The sequence below is a fragment of the Macaca nemestrina genome, chromosome 5 (genome assembly GCF_043159975.1).
Source record: "Macaca nemestrina isolate mMacNem1 chromosome 5, mMacNem.hap1, whole genome shotgun sequence".
Lineage (NCBI taxonomy): Eukaryota > Metazoa > Chordata > Mammalia > Primates > Cercopithecidae > Macaca > Macaca nemestrina.
The window spans coordinates 86,763,315-86,784,536 of record NC_092129.1 but is presented as its reverse complement, the minus strand read 5'-3'; the positions used below and the strand labels follow the sequence as shown (position 1 = coordinate 86,784,536).

Sequence of the window (21,222 nt, the reverse complement as noted above, 5' to 3'; positions counted from 1 at the left end):
TTATTAGGATCCTGGGCCAGCGGGCGCACCTCGGATGTTCCAGGAGTCGGCTTAAGTTCCACTTGTTGCTGGGCGCCTTCTGAAACAAACTCCGATTTCCCTCCGTTACCCTCCTCTGGACTCTTAAAGTCACATCTAACGTTCGTCATATATTATTGTGCTTTTCTTCCCCATTGCTGTTGTCTTACCTGTCCTTCTCTCTTCCTAACTAGATAGTACATTTCTTCAAATACACCTATACCTCCTCAAAGCCCGGTTATCTGTTAAAGTGGCCAGCACAGTGCATAGTAAAAGTAAAAGTAGTTGGTTTGAAAATATTTTGTTTGAATCATGGATATTGCAAATGCCAACACTGGTTATGGATAGATTCTAAAAGCCTCCTGATCTTTCACAGCTCTTCAGCCAAGGGACAGATGTGGCTTTAAGGATAAGACTATTGGCGTAGAAATCAGAAGATACGAGAGTTAAAATTTTAAACACTAAATTTTACTTTAAAAACTTTTTTTATAATAGTATTTACATGTGGAGAACTTGGCAAAGAAGGTTGGTATTTGCTTATATCGTACTTACAAGGATCATTAACAAATATAATTGAGCACAGATATGCCAGGTGCTGTTATAGGTATAGAGGTACACTATCATTTGGGGGGTTAGGATAATTTTTTTCCCTAGGGAAAAATAAAATATTCCTCAAATAAGAATAGGTTGTGTGGTGTAATTTTGAAGGCAAAATTGTCTACTTCGTAAATCAAAAGCTTTCATATATTTTGACGTTGCATTTGATCTAGAACTTGGAGGAATAAGAACAAGCAAACTTGAGTAAATCTAAATAATTTGCATCTTAATTGTGTCACTGTAAAAGATTTTTTAAAATGTATTATATGTGGAAACCCAGTTTATGATTGATTTTTTAAAAGGGATTGAATTAGATTATGGAAATTTAGGTTATTTTCTTCATAAGAAAAAATTTAGAAATTATCAAATACCATACAATACTTAAATTTTCTTGGGAATGACAAATTTCAAATATTGATTTCCAGTGGATGTACCCTTAGCATAACCACAATCTCCAGAGATTTCAATCTTTGTTTCAAAACTTGACCTAAATTAAGGAAAATTCTGTAACACTAAGTTTTTATTTCTGATGTTCCTCATTTATCTTTTCACTTAATTGAATGTAAAATTTACTACTTGATGGATTATTCAAAGAAAGGAAATTATTTTTAAATGTTAGCCAGTAAGTATGTTTTAGTGCTATTACAATGACATTATAAGAAAACATCAAATAAAAATATAGATTACCTTAAGATTATCTAACCATGTATTTTCCAAATAATGCTAAATATGTTTTTTTTTTTTTTGAGATGGGGTCTCACTAAGTCACCCAGGCTGATCATAGTGCACTATAGCCTCATACTCCTGAGCGCAGGTGACTCTCCTGCCTTAGCCTGCTGGTAACTGGGTCTACAGGTTGGTGCCACAGCACCTGGCCAAATATTTTAATTTTTAACTGTAAATCTATTTGCAGTTAAATATAGCTTTTATTATGCTTGGGAACCAACCTGAGAATAAATAAAAAATAAGATAATGAGGAACTTTGTGTGGTAGGCTTAATAATGACCTCCTGCCCCGAAGATGTTCATGTTCTACAAACCCGAAACTTGTGAATATGTTACCTTCACTGGCAAAAGGGACTTCGAAGATGTGATTAAACTAAGTGTCTTGGGATGAGAAGATTATCATGGATTATCTCTGTGGTCTGAATGTAAAGGTCCTTATAAAAGAGAGGCAGCAGAGTCAGAGGAAGAGAGGGAGATGTGATAACAGAAGCAGGAGTCAGAATCAGGGATTTGAAGCTCAAAGCTGTTGGCTTTGAAGATGGAGAAGGAGGCCATGAGAGCCAAGGAATGCAGGCAACCACTATAAGATAGAAAAGACAAGTCAAGAAATTCTACTCTGGAGCTCAGAAGAAACACAGGCTTGCTGACACTTTGATTTTAGCCAAGTGAGACTTCTAATCTACAGAACTGTAGATAATAAACTTGTGTTGTTTTAAGCCAGTAAATTTGGGGTAATTTGTTACGGTAGCAATAGGAAACTGACACATATTATACAATAGTTGGACATAACTCTGACAAACCTATAGTCAAATATCATCAGTTCGTGGAGGAAAGATGACAACATGACATTATTTTAATGCCTACATCAGTTGAACCAGCTATTAGAGTTAAAACAATTCTTAGAAAAGTTATCCATGTAGTCAGTTTTAAACAAATCCAATGTATGAAAATCATGTTATAAGGTAAATTGGAAAAGTTTATTTACTTTAAATCTTAAATAATGTGTCACATTTTCTGCTTTCTATTTTTAAACTTTGTGTCTCCTACAAAATAATAAAAACAAAAAAAAGTAAGCATAACCTTTAGTTTCTTTCCAAATGCCTTTAGGTTTTAAAGCAGTAATTACACCTTGCGGCACTACCTGGTTCGGCCGGTGCCTGGCTGGAGGGCGCCGGAGAGCCTGGAGCAGCGCGCCCGGAGGCGGGAGCAGGAGGAAGAGGAGGGGGAGGTGGTCAGTAGCGCGGCGGCCGCCAGTCCGCAATGGTGCCACCCTGGTTGCTGCTCGGGACTGAGCGCAGGGCTGTCCTCGGGTCCGCGAAGGCTGCGCTCTGCGGTGAGCTTGGTGGTCACTGGGAAAAGGGAGAGGGCCTAACTTTGGACTTCAGGCAAGGGTTAACATTGGTGGGGGTGCTCGCTTCTTTAGACTTCCAGTTAAAAGTCAGACCCATCACTCTTGGCACCTGGGAATGTAACACCCACTAGCAGTTCTTGTTCGAAGATCTCGGGCTACCCGAACCTGTGGGCGCCCTGGGGAAGCAGGGACAGAAGTAAACATTGCTCCAGCCACGTCGTGTGGGAGGGCGTTTATATTGGTAGTGGTGCTTGACTGAGCAATACATGAAGGCCAATTTTGCGACTCAGAGGAGTGAGCAAGATGGCCAGTCCCTGCCCGCGAGAGTCTAATGCCGAGCCCAGCCTTGCGAGTTACATTTGTGACCCGCTAGAGAGCAGCGCTCGGCGCTTCATGAAACAGCCACCTAGAACTATAACGTGTTAGAACTATGAAAATACCACCCCTCATTTTACCGATGAGCCAGCAGAAACCAGATAAGTGAAGGTGGTTACCGGAGGCGTTGGGTCTAGAACTCAAAGCGGTCCCTTCTTTTCGCTTTGCATGCCGCCTCTCCAGCACCAACTTTTATCTGTGGATGCAGCTACAGGAACCCAGCATTAACACAGCTTCCCCCCAGCCCCACCTACCTATTTTAACTGTTGGTAAGTCGTCTGTGGTTTAAGAGGTGCTTTTGTATGCAATTTTTTTTTCTTTTCTTCCTCTCTCTCTCTCCTTTTCTTTTCTTTTGTTTTTGTAGAGATGGGGTTTTAGCTGTGTTTCTCAGACTGGTCTCCAACTCCTGGCCTCAAGTGATCCTCCTGCCTCGGCCTCCCACAGTGTTGGAATTACAGGTGTGAGCTACTGCTCCTGGCCTCAGACTGTTTCCTTTCACCTTTATTAAAGAATCATTTGGTGGGGCGCGGTGGCTCTTGCCTGTAATCCTAGCACTGGGAGGCTGAGCTTTTTGAGCTCAGAAGTTCAAGACCAGCCTGGCCAACATGGTGAAACCCTGTCTGTAGAAAAAATTAGCTACGTATGGTGGCACACACCTGTAGTCCCAGCTACTTGAGGGGGCTGAGGCAGGAGAATCACTTGAGCCCAGGAGGTCGAGGCTGCAGTGAGCCGAGATCACATCACTGCACTCCACCCCAGGTGACAAAGTGAGACCCTGTCTTAAAAAAAAAAAAAAAAAAAAAAAGAATCATTTATTGAGCTCTGGGACTGGCGTGGTGGCTCACACCTATCATCTCAGCATTTTGGGAGGCCAAGGCAGGAGGACTGCTTGAGCCCAGGGGTTTGAGACCAGCCTTGGCAACATAGTGATACCCCATCTCTACTAAAAATGAAAAAAAGAAACAAAACAAAACAAAACAAAAACCCAGCATGGTAGCACACACATGTAGTCCCGGCTACGGTGAGGCTTAGGTGGGAGAACTTGCTTAAGTCTGGGAGGTCTAGGATTCAGTGAGTCACGACTACTGCACTCCAGCCTGGGCCACAGAGCAAGACCTTGTCTCAAACATGAAAAATCAACCATTTATTGAGCTCCTAAACTGCCAGGCTTCCTGCTGGTGATACGGCTTCTGCAGCTCAGTTCACCCATTTCTAGGGAAGGCAGACACAAGTAATCACCACACACAGCCCAGTCAAGTGACACTGCAATGGAAAGAACAACTGACTCTGAGTTCTAGAAAGTATTAGAAAAAGGTACCTTTTTTATTTAAATAATTATGCTGTAATACAAAAATTAGCCAAGCTCTTGTAGTCCCAGCTACTAAAGAGGCTTAGGTGGAAGGATTACTTGAGCCTGGGAGATCATGCCACTTCACTTCAGTCTGGTCACCCGAGCGAGACCCTGCCTCAAAATAAATATACATATAAAATTATGCTGGTGGTTGGGCACAGTGGCTCACGCCTGTAATCCCAGCACTTTGGGAGGCCGAGGTGGGTGGATCACCTTATGTCAGGAGGTTCGAGACCAGCCTGGCCAACATGGTGAAACCCTACCTCTACTAAAAATACAAAAATTAGCCAGGTGTGGTAGCACGTGCCTGTAATCCCAGTTACTCGAGGGGCTGAGGCAGGAGAATTGCTTGAACCTGGGAGGCAGAGGTTGTAGTGAGCCGAGATCGCACTATTATACTCCAGCCTGGGTGACAGGACAAGATGCCATCTCAAAAAAAAAAAAAAAATGCTAGTATTAAATGATTCTATCCTCATATTAAAACAAAATGCAACATGTGGCTCCTTTATATATCCTCCCCCTCCCACTCTTCTCCCCAGACATGGCTTGATACACACCCTTCTAAACACTTGTCTATGAATATACATAAATAAAAGTACGTAAAAATACTGTATATACAAATGTGATCTGTGCATACTTTTCTGCAGTTTTTTCTCAGGTATTCAGAAGCCTTCCATGGTGGCAAATGTAACTCTCTTAACTGCCACATATGTTCCACCATTTCACCAGTCACCTATTGATGAACATTTTGATTTCCAATTTTTTTGCTATTATAAAGTTGTTCAGTAATTATCGTTGTACATACCACTTTGCGTATTTGTACAAAAATTTTACTAAAATAGATATCTAGATGCGCAATTGTTAGATTAAAGGGGAGGTGGCAAGGGATATTTAACTGGGCCTTAAAGGAGAGTAAGAGTGTTTCATGGAGAGATGAGGGAGAAAGATATTTCTTTGAGAATGGGCAGTATGTATAAATCACGAAAGAAAGGCAGAAATAGATATTGATTGATTGCACTGTATATACATTACCTTAAAGCTGATAGGTTTAAATGATAATAATATTCCTATTTTACAAATGAGAAACTAAGTCCTAAAAATTTTAAGTAATTTCTGTAGGGTTACAGGGGTAAGTGGGTAAGCCAGAATGTGAATCTAGGTTTATCTGACTCTAAAATCCCTCCTCTTTTCATTATAAAACTGTATTTAGAGCACACATATACTTTTTTTTTTTTTTTTTTTTGGAGATAGAGTCTTGCTCTGTTACCCAGGCTGGAGTGCAGTGGCACAATCTCCATTCACTGCAACCTCTGCCTCACGGGTTCAATTCTCCTACCTCAGCCTCCTGAGTAGCTGGGAATACAGGCACGTGTCACCACGCCCAGCTAATTTTTGTATTTTCAGTAGAGACGGGGGTTTCACCATGTTGGTCAGGCTGGTCTCAAACTCCTGACCTCGTGATCCGCCCTCCTCGGCCTCCCGAAGTGCTGGGATTACAGGCGTGAGCCACTACGCCCGACCAGGAGCACACATATACTTTTGATGTAGCTGGAGGATAGGGCAATTGGGGCCTAAGAGGAGAAATGGGGGGAGGAGTGGGTTTGGTAAACTGCTGGTAAGCGGTTGTTGAAAGGCATTAAGGAACATACTAAGGAGCTTGGATTCTATCCTGTGTTGTAATGCCGCAGTGAATATCCAGGTGATATTAGGTTTACTAATGTGGAAACTGTAAAACTGGAGGTTATTCAAAGGTTAGGCTGAAAATGTGAAAATCAGGTGCAGTTTGTATTACTCTTGAAAATCTTTCCTGTAGAGAACCACACATCATCTCTCAGTAAATCCTAAATAGCCAGTTTTTCTTCAGTATAGGAACAGATTAGTGTTTCTTTGAGCACAAGATCAAGTGGTTGATTTGCAAGTGGAGCACATGCTGTACATAAAAACACGCACTGTTGGCTTTAAATAATTAGTGTGGAATAGAGGCTCATATCATGAGAGGCTTGGGGGAGCTGAGACTCATCAAACAAATAGGCTTGCTTCAGGCTTTTGCTCACTGAGTGGAAAGGCAAGAAAGCTAGTGTTCACTGGTTATTTCCCCCATCCTCCACCTCCCAATAGGAGCATAATTGAATTATAGAAAGTTAAATATCAGTTAGATGACTACAAGAAAAACATAACTATCTTTGATCCAGTTAAAGAAGTTACTTGCTGTCACTATCTTTTACAGTGGCTAAGAGCCAGAATCTTGAGTTTAACATAAATTATAAAATTACCATAGTTTTCCAGTTCCTAACAATGAGCAGTAATGAGCATTATTAATTCAGCCTGCTGGCTCTTTATATTCTGGGAATTCAGAAAACAGCTAGCTGGATGAGAAATAGTTTGATTCTAGGTTAAGATCTCATCTTATAGACACAGTGAATCAACTTTTCAGATCTGAAGGGGGTGAGGAAACCTGTATTTTTAAGTTTTGTTTATTGTGGTAAAATATGTATAAAATGTGATTTTAACTATTTTGAATGTACAATTCAGTAGCATTAATTATCTTCACAGTGTTGTGCAACCACTGACACTTTTTATTTCAGTACCAAAATTTTCATCACCCCAAACAGAAACTCACCATTCCTCCTCCCTACAACTCCTGACAACCTCTAACCTACTTTCTGTCTCTATGAATTTGCCTGTTCTAAATATTTCGTATAAATGGAATCATATAATATTTGTCCTTTTGTGTCTGGCTTCATTCAGCATGTTTTCAGGGTGCATCCGTATTGTAGCACGTGTCAGTACTTCATTCATTTTTATGACTAATATTCCATTTTATGTATACATCACATTTTATTTATCCATAATCTGTTGATGAACACTTGGGTCGTTTCTACCTTTTGGTTATTGTGAATACATATGAGCATTAGTGTACAAGTATTTGTTTGAGTCCCTGTTTTCATTTGAGCATATACATGGGAGTGGAATAGCTGGAAACCTGTTCGTTTAAACCTTTATAGCTATTTGTCCATTTGTATGTTACTTTGCTAGCCATGAAAATGACAGATGAAAATAGAAAAGTATGGCTGGTCTGAAGGTAGTGAGTTACCTCAATTCATTGTCCAGTCAGTTACAGATCGAACTTGTTCTACTCTTTCCTTCCTTTTCACTACTGCACTTGACTAGTCTAAAAAAAAAAAAAGAAATAAAAGAGTGTCTATTTTTTATAAGAAGATATGCTTTTTTTGTAACTTACTTTTGGCTTTTCTTAACTACTTAATACATGGAACTGCTGTTCATTTCTTTTGGCCTATGAGCCCTGCAAAAAATTACCAAGGCATTAAGAGCATTGTAAACCCAGAAGGTTTGGGAACCTTAGGTTTATACACAATGTTCAACAACTAGTTTTTTAAATTCAATACTCTTTTGGACAACTTATATTAAATGATGCATATCCCATTGTATAAATGTACCACTTACAACAGTTGCCTTATTAAACTTCCAGCTTATTGTAGTTTTCCAATGTTACAAAGAATGCTACCCACAAACATAATTACATATATATACACATCTGTATTAACTCATACTAAGATTCCTGTAGGATAGATTCCTAAAACTAAAATTGTGAGGTAAAAAGGATATGCATACTTACAATGTTATTACAGCTAAATTTCCCTTCAAAAGTTTGTAACATTATACACTACCAGCAATGTAGGAAAGTACCCGTTTCCTCTTTCCCTCACCAATATTTGATATTATAAATTCTTCTAATTTTTACAAACCTGACAAAATAACAAAATTTTGTTTATATCTTGTATTTCCTTAATTAGTAGTGAGATCGGGCACCTTTTCACATTTTATTGGCTGTTTATATTTCTCATGTCAATTCCATGTTCATATATTTTGACCATTTTTCTATGGGAATTTTTTTCTTTTTCCTAGTTATTTGTATGAACTCTCTTTTATTGACACTAATCTTTTGGTTTTTTTCTAAGTCACAAGAATTTTCTTCCTGTTACTTGTATTCAAAGTGTTCATTGTTCTTTTTCCATATATAAATTTAGCATTTTTATGAGATCAAACCTTTATGATTTCTGAGTTTTGTCATGTTTAGAATAGCCTTCCTTTCTTAAGACTGAAATTATCTACTCATGTTTTCTATGAGTACTTTTAGGATATTAGATTTTAGGGCTGGGTGCTGTGGCTCACACCTGTAATCCCAGCCCTTTGGGAGGCCAAGGTGGGTGGATCACGAGGTCAGGAGATTAAGACCATCTTGGCTAACAAGATGAAACCCCATCTCTACTAAAAATACATAAAATTAGCTGGCCATGGTGGCGGGTGCCTGTAGTCCCAGCTACTTGGGAGGCTGAGGCAGGAGAATGGTGTGAACCCGGGAGGTGGAGGTTGCAGTGAGCCGAGATCACACCACTGCACTCCAGCCTGGGCGACAGAGAGACTCCATCTCAAAAATAATAATAATAATAATATTTTAGGTTTATATTTAGAATTTAAGCATAAGGAATGAGGTAACAGCCTGCTTAGTGTTTTCTCCTACTTAGTTGGCCTGTTTATTGAATATAATGTCATTTCCTTATTAATTTGCAATGTCACTGTTAGCAGATACCAAATTCTCGTATAAAGTATATTGTAAGTCTCTTTTCTGGACTCAGACTTTTAAACCTTTTCTTATACCAGCTCTACACTACTTAAATCAATTTTACTATATTTAATACTTTAAATAAAATTTGAAGCATACCTGTATAATTTACCTTTTTTACTTTTTTTTCTTTTTTTTCTTTTTTTTTTTTTTGAGACAATCTCAGTCTGTCACTTAGGCTGGTGGAGTACAGTGGTACCATCACAGCCCCACTGCAGCCTCCACCTCGTGGGCTCAAACGATCGTCCTGCATCAGCTTCCCTAGTACTGGAACTACAGGCTTGTGCCATCACATCTGGCTAATTTTTTAAAAAGACTTTTAGTAGAGATGGAGTCTCACTGTGTTGCCCAGGCTGTCTCCAACTCCTGGACTCAGGTGATCCTCCCACTTCAGCCTCCCAAAGTGTTGGGATTACAGGCATGAGCCACTGTGCCTGGCCTTATTTACCTTTCTTACAGTGGTCATTTTGTTGTGAAATACGAACATTATTACTTTTTTTGTTATTTTAAAAATCTTTTGGATATTCTTTTTAAAAAATAATTTTAGACCTGTAGAAAAGTTGCAAAAGTAAAACAGTTTCCTTTATTCTTACCAACTTCACATAGTATGAACATCTTACGTAGCGCAATTATTGAAATCAGGAAATTAATATTGATATAATACTGTTAACTAATCTGCAGACTTCAATCTTTCTTGACATTGACACTTTTTAAAAGGGTACTAGTTATTTTGTAGATTTTTTGTCTGAGGCTTTCTTCTAATTAGATTCAGGACATGAATTTTTTTTGCAAGAATACTAAGGAAGTGATATTGTGTGTTCTTCTCAGGGCCTCGTATCAGGAGGCACATGTTGTCAACATGTCTTATTACTAGTGAAGTTATATTTGAATAACTAGTTAAAGTGGTATCTTTCAGGTTTCTCCCTTTGTAATTAGTAAGTATCTCATGGAAAGATATTACCTCATTTCTCATCACACTTTCACCCACTAGATCTGTATCTATCAATGGTTTTTATCTGCAACAATTATTACTGGAGTGTTTGCCTAATGATTTTCTGTTCCCATCATTCCTTCTATGTTTATTAGTTGGAAATTCCCGTATAAGGAAGATAATCCCTTCTCCCAATTTATTTATTCAATTATATCCTTATGTCAGTATGGACCCATGGATTTATTTTATTTTATGGGTTCCAATACCATATTATGTTACAATTGTTATGTTACAATATTATATTACAATACCATATTATGTAACAATATGTTGGCACTCTGTATCTGCAGGTTCAACACCAGAGGATTCAAGTCAACTAGAGAGAAAATATTCAGGAAGAAACACCCAAAATAACAATACAACAACAACAACAACAAAAACCCCCCAAAATACAATATAACAACTACTTACGTAGCATTTACATTGTACTAAGGATTATAAGTAAACGAGAAGATTTAAAGTACACAGGAGATGAGCATAACTTATATGCAAATGCTATGCCATTTCATATAAGGGACTTGAGCATCCACAGACTTTGGTATCTAAGGGAGTACTGGAACCAATCCCCTTCAGATACCAGAAGGCGACTATATTTAAGAGATAGAAACAGTGCCAGGCGGGGTGCAGTTGCTCACGCCTGTAATCCCAGCACTTTGGGAGGCTAAGGTGGCAGATCGCAAGGTCAAGAGATCAAGACCATCCTGACCAACATGGTGAAACCCCGTCTCTACTAAAAATACAAAAATTAGCTGGGCATGGTGGCGCGCACCTGTAGTCCCAGCTACTCAGGAGGCTGAGGCAGGAGAATTGCTTGAACCCGAGAGGCGGAGGTTGCAGTAAGCCGAGATTGCGCCATTGCACTTCAGCCTGGTGACAGAGCCAGACTCCATCTCAAAAAAAAAAAAAAAAAGAAACAGTGCCATTAAGTACTTACAATTGTAGTATAAAGTGTAAGGTCCCCATCTAATCTATGTCTTAATATCTTTGCTTGCAAGGGGAAATGAAATAAAAATTTTCTTAATATTGTAACTTAGATTAAGATTTACAAATTATTTCCATAATTCAGTTACCAGATGCTGAATGTGTATTTACAAGCTCCCACCAATTAAGGGGCTTAGAAAGAGCAGAATATGGAACTGACACAAGGCCAATATCAAACATTCAGGGCAGCACAGGCTGCATCCTGATGCTCACAGTCAGGGGATACATGCATACATGGAAAAACTCCTCTTTTTTGAGATGGAGTTTTGCTGTTGTCGCCCAGGCTGGAGTGCAATGGCACAATCTTGGCTCACTGCAACCTCCACCTCCCAGGTTCAAGCGATTCTCCTGCCTCAGTCTCCCAAGTAGGTGGGATTACAGGCACCTGCCACCACACCTAATTTTTGTAATTTTAGTTGAGATGGGGTTTCACCATGTTGGTCAGGCTGGTCTTGAACTCCTGACCTCAGGTGATCCACCCCCCCCCTTGGCCTCCCAAAATGCTGGGATTACAGGCATGAGCCACCACACCTGGCCGCCTTTTTTTTTTTTTTTTTTTTTTTTGAGATAGGTTCTCACTGTGTCCTCCAGGCTGGAGTGCAGTGACGTGATCTCAGTTCACTGCAACCCCACCTCCCGGGCTGAAGAGATCCTCCTACCTCGGCCTCCCAAAGTGCTGGGATTACAGGCATAAGCCACCATGCCTGGCTGAAAAATTCTTTTCTGTACTCTCACAACACTTTTGATATCAGATGTGTGGGAGATGTGTGGGTTTTCCAAAACCAAGTAATTCTCCAATTCTCTATGGACACTAACTGGATGTTCTAAAATTTTATTTTGAACTAACTACCCAGAGTTAGCACAGACCCCACAGGCTAAGGGTTCAGTGCCACAAGACTGCCCCTACCTCAGATGCCAGTCACAAGTCCAGGCCTCCCACTCTTCTGACCAACTAGCTGTAAATTGGGGGTTCCCTTGACCCCTTCCTTGGGTTTGATACTTTGCTAGAACTGCTCAAAGAAGTCAGAGAAACAAGTTTATTGATTTATTTGAAAGAATATAATAAAAAATACAGATAAACAGCCAGATGAAGAGGTACACAGTGGGAAGTCTAGAAGGGTCCCATGCACAGGAGCTTCTGTCCCTATAGAGTTGGGGCATTTTATCCTCCCAGCACTTAAATGTGTTCACCAACCAGAAGCTCTCTGAACCCCATTAGAGATATTTATGGAAACTTCATCATGTAGTCATCAGTTATTAACTCAGTCTCCAGCTGCTCTAACCTCCTGGAGGATGAGAATGGGGCTGAGTTCCAAGCTCCTAATCACAGTTGGGTCTTTCTGGTGACCAGCCCCCATCCTGAAGCTATCCATGAACCTACCAAGAGTCACTTCATTAGAACAAAAGAATCTATCACCCAGGAAATTCCAAGGGATTTGGGAGCTCTGTGTCAGGAAGTGGAGTACAAAATGAAATACATTAAAACAAAAGATGCTCCCAGCACCCCCTGACCACCATCACTCAGGAAATTATAAGGGTTTTAGGACCTCTTGTATCAGGAACCAGGACCAGAGACCAAATATATATTTATTATGTCACTGTGCAAAATACATACCTAGAATACATTGTTTATTAAAGCAAAAAAATTGACGATAGTTAACTGACTGGAACAGGGGGGAAATTCGTTTAACCTATTATTTCCAGCTATTAATAATGATATCACTTTGAAGTTGCCTAAATTGTTTATTTTTTCCAGGTTTGAAGTAAATAATGGGAAACCACCACAATTTTTATACTGCTATTTCTAATGATGTCACTTATAAGGAACTTGAAAACCTGTTGAATTCTAAAAATATTATGTTAATTGATGTTACAGAGACATGGGGAATTCTGGAGTATCGAAAAATCCCTGGGTCTATCAATATGCCATGTAAATGACATGTGTCTTAAATTATTAAAAAACATATAAATAATTTACTATATCTAAAATCTAATTGAAATTCTTAACATTTTCTTTCAGTGGATGAGGTAGGTGAAGCTCTACAGATGAACCCAAGAGACTTCAAAGAGAAGTACAATGAAGTAAAGCCCTCCAAATCTGACCACCTAGTGTTTTCTTGTTTAGCCGGAGTGAGAAGGAAGGCGGCCCTGGACACAGCAGTATCTCTGGGCTTTCACAGGTGTGTAGATGAAGGAAAAAATGGATGCATAAATGTATAATGCAATGTTTCATATATATTACATTTTTATATGTCTAAGAATTTCTTGTAATTATTGTCAGTAAGGCAGGATAGCAAAACTAAGGGCTTCTTGTCATCTTACTCAAAAGCAACACAATCTTTTACATAGGTGGAGTCTAAATTGTATGGTGAATAGCCATGGAATTATTTATCTCTAAATTTCCTATCTTCTGTTATAAAGTACAGAACAACAACAACAACAAAATTGAAAAACAAAAAACAAAAGGCAAGGAGAGAACTTTCTAGGGTGATGGAAATGTTCTGTATCTTGACTGAGGTATTGGTACATAGGTATATACATTTGTCAAAACACACTGAACACTTAAATGTACATTTTTGGTAAGTGATTATACCTCAGTTTAAAAATAATGAGAACAAATGCCTAAATGTAAATGACTCCCACTAGCATGGGTATATTCCTTTGGAGTGTTAAGTCCTACACTTATTAGTGTGCTAATGCACTGGTGGCAAAATAAACCTGTTTTCTCTTGTCTGTGCCTCTTTAGACCCATGTATTTTTAGACTCACTCATGCAGTCATTCTTGTAGTAACTATAAGGACTTGTTTTTTCCTAAATGAGATGGAAGGCCATTGAAGAATCTGGGGTGGGGATGCAATTTGATCACCTTGAACTTCTATTTCTGATAATGTCAGAAATATATATATTTCTGTCAGTGCATGTGTGTGTATGTACATATACACACACACACACACACACACACACACACACACATAGAAGAGCCATAATCTCAGGGAGAAGGAAAATTGTAGACAGTGAACCAACATTGAAGTACTGGGCCCATCAAGGAATAGGATTCTGGGTAAATACATCAGGCTTTTAGTCGGAATCCCTGAAAAGCTATGCCCTAGAAGTAGAGGTGAACCAGAAATTCACAACCCCCACAAGAACTCAAAACAAGCTTTGAATCAACTAAATCCCTGAACGACTTAAGGTGATCTTCCTAATATCTTAAGGGCCTACCAGAAGTAAATCCTCTCTAGAGAAAGATACCATTATCTAGCTAGAGCAGAGTTGGCAATAATAAATCTTTTAGTGTTGTGGCCAATTAGGTTTCTGTTGCAACTGCTCAACTCTGCTGTTGCAGCACAAAAGCAGCCACAGACAATACATAATGTGACTATTCCAGTAACTCTACTTATGGCCACTTAGGTTTGAATTTTGTTTCGTGTGTTGTCAAATATTATTCTTCATTTGATTATTTTTCAATCATTTAAACATACAGCAAACATTCTTAACTTAAAGCCAGGCAAAAACAGGTAGCAGGTCAAATTTGGTCCATGGGGCATAATTTGTAGATCCCTGAGCTACAGCCACAAATTATCCTTACAGTTTTTCACAAAGAATTTCACCTTACAATTTTCACACACAATTTCAGTATTCTACCAAAAATTACTAAGCACAGCAGTCAATAGGACTTTATGATTGAGAAACAATGGAAAAACATGACAAGAGAAATGGATCCACAGAAGATCTACAGATTGGGAGTTTTCAGACACAGACTTTAAAATAACTGTGATTAACATATTCAGTAACTTTGATTAAACACCCATTAGAAGGTAGACAGGTTTAATGGCAGATTAGACATGCCTGATGACAGGATTAGTGAAAATGGAGAAATCAGAGGTACATGTCTTAATATGGATGACTCTTACAATGTTGAGGGGAAAAAGCAAATTACAGAAACATATACAGTATAGTTTTTTTTTTTTGACAAGGTTTTTCACTGTTACCAAGACTGAAATGCAGTGGCAAGATCACAGCTCATTGCAACCTATACCTCCGGGGCTGAAGCAATCCTCCCATCTCACCCTCCAGAGTAGCTGGGGCTACAGGCACACACCGCCACACCTGGGTAGTTTTTTCACTTTTTGTAGAGACAGGGTCTCGCTATGTGGCCCAGGTTGGTCTCAAACTCGTAGCCTCAGCTGATCCTACTCTTCTGCCTCCCAAAGCACTGGGATTACAGGCATGAGCCACCATGCCTGGCCAGTATAGTTTTTAAACATATAAAATATTATATTATTATTTAGGCATATGGACATATATAGTGTACATATAAATAAATTATAAAAATAATAAATATCTAATTCTGAATGGTTTCCAATAGGGGAAGGGAGAGGAACACAATAGGCTTTAACAGCATTGTTGACAATTTTATTTAACATGTTTGGTAGGTAAGCACTTATTTTTACCTTTTGTATGCATGGGACAGGAACTATTATCCCCACTTGGCTACACCTGAACAAGACTATACAATTATACCTTTGGATTCCTGGTACCCCCTTTTTTTTTTTTAAGAAAAAACTTGATAATGTATTCTATTTACCCAAATAAACAAAGGGTTAATAAATTAGAATATGTTATCTTCTATATTAGCTCAAACTTATAAAGACAATTTTAGTTGTCAGTTATTCTGATATATTTAACAAATTTTATGTGTGTATATATATGTGTATATATGTGTGTGCATATATGTGTGTGTGTATATATATATGTGTATGTGTGTATATATATATTTTTTAGATGGAGTCTCGCTCTGTTACCCAGGCTGGAGTGCACTGGCAGGATCTTGGCTCACTGCAAGTTCCACCTCCCGAATTCACACCATTCTCCTGCCTCAGCCTCCCGAGTAGCTGGGACCACAGGCACCCGCCACCATGCCCAGCTAATTTTTTTTCTATTTTTAGTAGAGATGGGGTTTCACCATGTTAGCCGGGATGGTCTTGATCTCCTGACCTCGTGATCTGCCCACCTTGGCTTCCCAAAGTGCTGGATTACAGGCATGAGCCACCGCACCTGGCCTTTTTTTTTTTTTTTTTTTTGAGACAGGGAGACAGGTTCTCACTCTTTCTCCCAGGCTGGAGTGCAGTGGTGCAATCTCCTCTCACTGCAACCTCTGGCTCTAGACAAATTATACATTTTTTTTTTTTAAAACAAGGTCTCACTCTGTCTCCCGAGTGGAGTGCAGTGGCATCATCACAGCTCACTGCAGCTTGACTTCCTGGGCAGCTCACGTGATTCTCCTGCCTCAGCCTCCTGGGTAGCTAGGACAAAAGGCACATACCACCACACCGAGCTAATTTTTCTAATTTTTGTAGAAGCGGGGTTTCACCATGTTTCCCAGGCTCGTCCCAAACTCCTGGGTTCAAGCAATCACCCTGCCTTGGCCTCCCAAAGTGTTGGGACTACAGGCATGAGCCACAGCACCTGGCCTTATGCCAACAAAACTCTTAGGAGTAAAACCGTTATTAAGATCTGTAGTATCAGAGACCTCAAAATGTGAATATACAGCATATGATTTAATACATCATTTAATAAATGTCTGTTTATTTGAATAATGGGAGAATATCACTTTTACTTTGATAATATAAGGGTAGATCAAAAGTTTTAGATATGTATGAGAAAAGCCAGATTACATTTTTAAATGCTATATGTACTCTACATCTCTTTCATAATGGAATAGGAGGAAGATGTCCTGAAAAAACTGGCAACAGTGGATAGCCTCAGAGTTCTAAATCAATCAAAGTATCTCAGGTTTCTTTCATTCACATCATCTTTCTTCTCTGCTTATGATCTCAGTGAGGTTTCTTGGATTCTGAGATAATGTGCCCTTTTGCTATCTAGAATGTATATGCCATAGAAATACTGGATAGAGGTAGTAGGATCAGCAGCTAATCTATGAGAAATTTTGTATGATTAGACACAAAAAATTGAATGCTTGTCTTACCATCCAGTAAAAAATATTTTTCAGTGCCCCAAAAAACAGCAATTTATTAATGGAAAAATATAATTTTATCACCACCACTTTTTAATGCTAAAAGTTTCTCTGGGAGCAAAGGATTAAGAAGAAAAAAAGAAATTTTAATAAGGTATTATTATTATTATTTTTTGAGACAGAGTCTGGCTCTGTTGACCAGGCTGGAGTACATTGGCTCGATCTCAGCTCACTGCAACCTCTGCCTCCCGGGCGGGTTCAAGCAATTCTCCTGCCTCAGCCTCCCAAGTAGCTGGGACTACAGGCACACGCTGCCACACCTGGCTAATTTTTTGTATTTTAGTAGAGATAGTGTTTCACTGTGTTGCCCAGGCTGTTCTCGAACTCCTGAGCTCAGGCAATTCGCTTGCCTCAGCCTCCCAAAGTGCTAGTATTATAGGCGTGAACCACCATGCCCGGCCAATAAGGTATTATAATGGCAGAATGTGGTTGAAGTGAATCCAAATAAGCATAATAATTGTTCCTACTTCACAGTAAAGTTTTGAAGATTAAATCAGATAACACATGTCAAATATTTAATACTTTGCCACTATTTATTACTGTGTGAATATGTACAATATGATACCTGTTTGTAGGCAGCTGATATTTTGTGTTACTGTTTGCATTAATTTAACATTAATGGGTAAAGATGGCAGGTGAAAACTCCTAAACATATGGGGGCAGGAATGGCAGTGGACTCCTTACTGAAAACAAGAAGATAAAGTGAAACTGAATACTGAACCGTGAGCTAGCTTCTTGCCTTATTTCGTCTCAGAACTGACAGCCCAGCTCCTATTACCTGAGATAAGCTTTCTCTCCAGAAAAATTAACCCACCTGAAGAAAAACCTTTAAAAAACCATGTTGGGGGTGTGAGACATGGCTAAGGAAAATGTTTTGCTGTTCTCTTACCTATAATGAAGCTCACCACTGAAAAGTCCTACCCATGTACACAGAGATGTTCCAGTTAGTTTTCTCTGTCTCTCTCAAATATGAAGGATCCCGAGACAATTACGGCCAAGATTCTAACTTGAAAGACAACGACCAAACCAAACAGCAAAAAGGAACTTAAAGGAAATACAGTTTGAATAGCCCTTATCTGAAACAGCTGGGACCAGAAGTGTCTCAAACTTTGAAATATCTGCCTATATATGCGGTATCTTGGGGATGGGATCCAAGTCTAAACAAAATTCAGTTATATTTCATGTATACTTAATACAAATAGCCTGAAGTTAATTTTATACAGTATTTTGAAATAATTGTGTACATGAAACAAAGTTTTGACTGTGACCCATCACATAAAATCAGATAGGGAATTTTCTACTTGTGGCATCATGTTGGCACTCAAGAAGTTTTGGGTTTTGGACAATTTGGATTTCAGATTTTCAGATTATGGATGCTCAACCTGTAGCGTTAATGCAGGGAACAAAGAAAATTTTAAAACAACCAAAAAAACCTAAGTTAATATCCTTAGAATTTTGAGAAGCCATTGCACTCTCCAGAACAAGGTACTACTTAAAAGACTTAGATTACCAGCTAAGTGGAGTGTCTCATGCCTGTAATCCCAGGGCTTTGGGAGATCGAGGTAGGAGGATCACTTGAGGCCAGAAGTTTGAGACCAGCCTGGGAAACACAGTGAGACCCCTATTTCCTCAAAAAATTTAAAAATTAGCTGTGCAGCCATAGTCCTAGCTACTGAGGAGACTGAAGTGGAGGACTGCTTGAACTCAGGAGTTCAAGGTTACAGTGAGCTGTGATGGTGCCACTGCGCTACAACCTGGGTGACAGAGGGAGACCTTATCTATGGTGAAAGAAAAAGACTTGGATTCCCCATATCTTAAATGCAAGAGAAAACAAAGGGAAGTCCCAATATGATCAATTCTATTATGAGAGCTATGTTACTTGGACAGTAGTCAGTCCTGACTGAAGGCTGTAGAACTCCAACAAGTCTCCCTGTGATTTGGAGAATAAAAAATGACAAACGATTCTGATGATCAATTAATAGAAGATACAAATGAAGCTGAACAAATTACAACCAAGGCAATTACTACTTGCAGAAATACAAAAATATGATAAAGAAAATGTAATCATGGTATGCTATAGAAGACAATATTATGTATATTTATATATTAGATATGAATTTAACAAAAATTATACAATTAAGTGATGACAGGAGTAGAAGTCCCAGTGTAAGATCAGGTTAGGGAAGGAGAATAGGGGAAGTATGAAAAGCAAAATCATCTTCCATAGCAGGGAGTTAGATAATATTTATATTAAAAAAAAAAAAATGAGGGGAGTGTAGGAGGCAATATGGTAATATATTTGGAGGTCAGATGCCCAGATTTTAAAAAATGCTTTATTTATTTTTTAATAAACAGAGACAGAGTCTCGCTTTGTTGCCCAGGCTGGTGTCGAACACCTTGCCTCAATCCTCTTGCCTCAGCCTACCAAAATGCTGGGATTATAGGCATGAGCCACCACGTCTGATCAAATGCCCAGATACTAAGAATTAGAATCTAATCCAAGCTCTGTCACTTACTTAATCTGTGACTGGGTAAATTACTTAATATTTCTGCTCCAGACTTTCATCATCTTTAAAATGATTGTTCTAAGAACATAATTGGCACACTTTTAATAAGTGTTCAAATAAATGTAATTAAAACCTTGTCACTTGGACATGTGGAAGTAAACAGCAGAGAAGTGACTAAAAGTTGAAAGTGGCTGCCTCTGGAGAATGGGAATGAGAGGTAGGGAGAATGGGACAGGGGTCTAACATTGTCTCTATAATGTCTTACAGCAACACTGTCCAACAGAATTTTTTTTTTTTTTTTTTTTGAGACAGAGTCTTACTCTATTATCCAGGCTGCCCAGGCCAGAGTGCAGTGGCATGATCTCAGCTCACCACAGCCTCTGCCTCCCAGGTTCAAGCAATTCTCCTGCCTCAGCCTCCTGAGTAGCTGGGATTACAGGCACCTGCCACTACGCCTGGCTAATTTTTTTATTTTTTAGTAGAGACGGGGGGAGGGTTCACCATGTTGGCCAGGCTGGTCTCGAACTCCTGACCTCAGGTGATCCACCTGCCTCGGTCTCCCAAAGTGCTGGGATTGCAGGCGTGAGCCACTGCACCTGGCCCAATATAATTTTAATGCAAACCATTACATGATTTTAAATCTTACACTTAAAAAATTTAAAAGTAAAGTGAAATTAATTTTAATGTTTTATTTAATCCTATGTATCCAAAATATTTAAAATATGTAATCATTATAAACAAATTAGAGATTTTATATTCTTTTGTTTTGTACTATTTGAAACCCAACGTATATTTTTACATTTACAGCACATCTCAATTCACACTAGCCACATTTTAAGCGTTCAATAACCACAAGTGGCTAGTATCTATCACACTGGGCAATGCAACCTATTTGATTTTTAAAAACAATACATATCATCAATGGCTATTAAATCATAGAGAAACCCAGCCATTTTATGTCTCCTGATTAAAAACTACTACTTCATTTGTACAGTGGTCTACCAAAAAAAAAAAAAAAAAAAGACAGAAAAAAGGAAGCAAGCAAACAAGCAAGCCTGAATCTGATCAAGCCTGTAGATTCAATCACCAATTTACAGAAAATATGGAGGAGAAAATAACACAATAAATGGCATGTCAAGGATGCAATCAGCAAAATCCAGATGGTGAGACTCTTAATAGACAAGCAAACCAAAAACAGAAATTTTAAAAATGTGACTGAGAAGGAATTCACGAATTTAAAAAGACATGGCCGGGTGCAGTGGCGCATGCCTGTAATCTCAGCACTTTGGGAGGCTGAAGTGGACAGATCACTTAAGGTCAGGAGTTCCAGACCAGCCAGGCTAACATGGCAAAGCCCTGTCTCTAATAATACAAAAAATCAGCCAGGGGTGCTGGCACGTGCCACAGCTACTCTGGAGGCTGAGGCAGGAGAATCACTTGAACCCAGGAGGCCAAGGTTGCAGTGAGCAAGATTGCGCCACTGCACTCCTGCCTGGGTAACACAGAGAGACTCCGTCTAAAAAAAAATAAATAAAATAAAATAATAAAAAGACAAAAGATTTGTTAATAAATTGTAATGTGTGATCCTTATTTAGATCCCGACTAGAACTCTTTGACAATTTTTATACTTGTGAAATAACTGAA

The 21,222-nt window shown here is 39.0% G+C and overlaps 1 protein-coding gene across 4 annotated transcripts in view; it reads left to right on the top strand.

The window, feature by feature from the left end:
* LOC105499055 (thiosulfate sulfurtransferase like domain containing 3) overlaps nucleotides 1–21,222 on the top strand; it is a 57,938-nt gene that overhangs the window by 439 nt on the left and 36,277 nt on the right. Inside the window, exons 2-5 of one of the 4 annotated variants that reach the window (XR_011623522.1) lie at nucleotides 2,448–2,673; nucleotides 3,250–3,335; nucleotides 13,055–13,214; nucleotides 15,820–16,112. Coding sequence is in view for 2 of the 4 variants with exons in the window: in XM_011771458.2 (XP_011769760.1) it covers nucleotides 2,601–2,673; nucleotides 13,055–13,254 (273 nt within the window). In the remaining 2 variants the exon portion in view is untranslated. The other 3 variants (XR_011623521.1, XM_011771459.2, XM_011771458.2) reach the window with 3 other exon arrangements.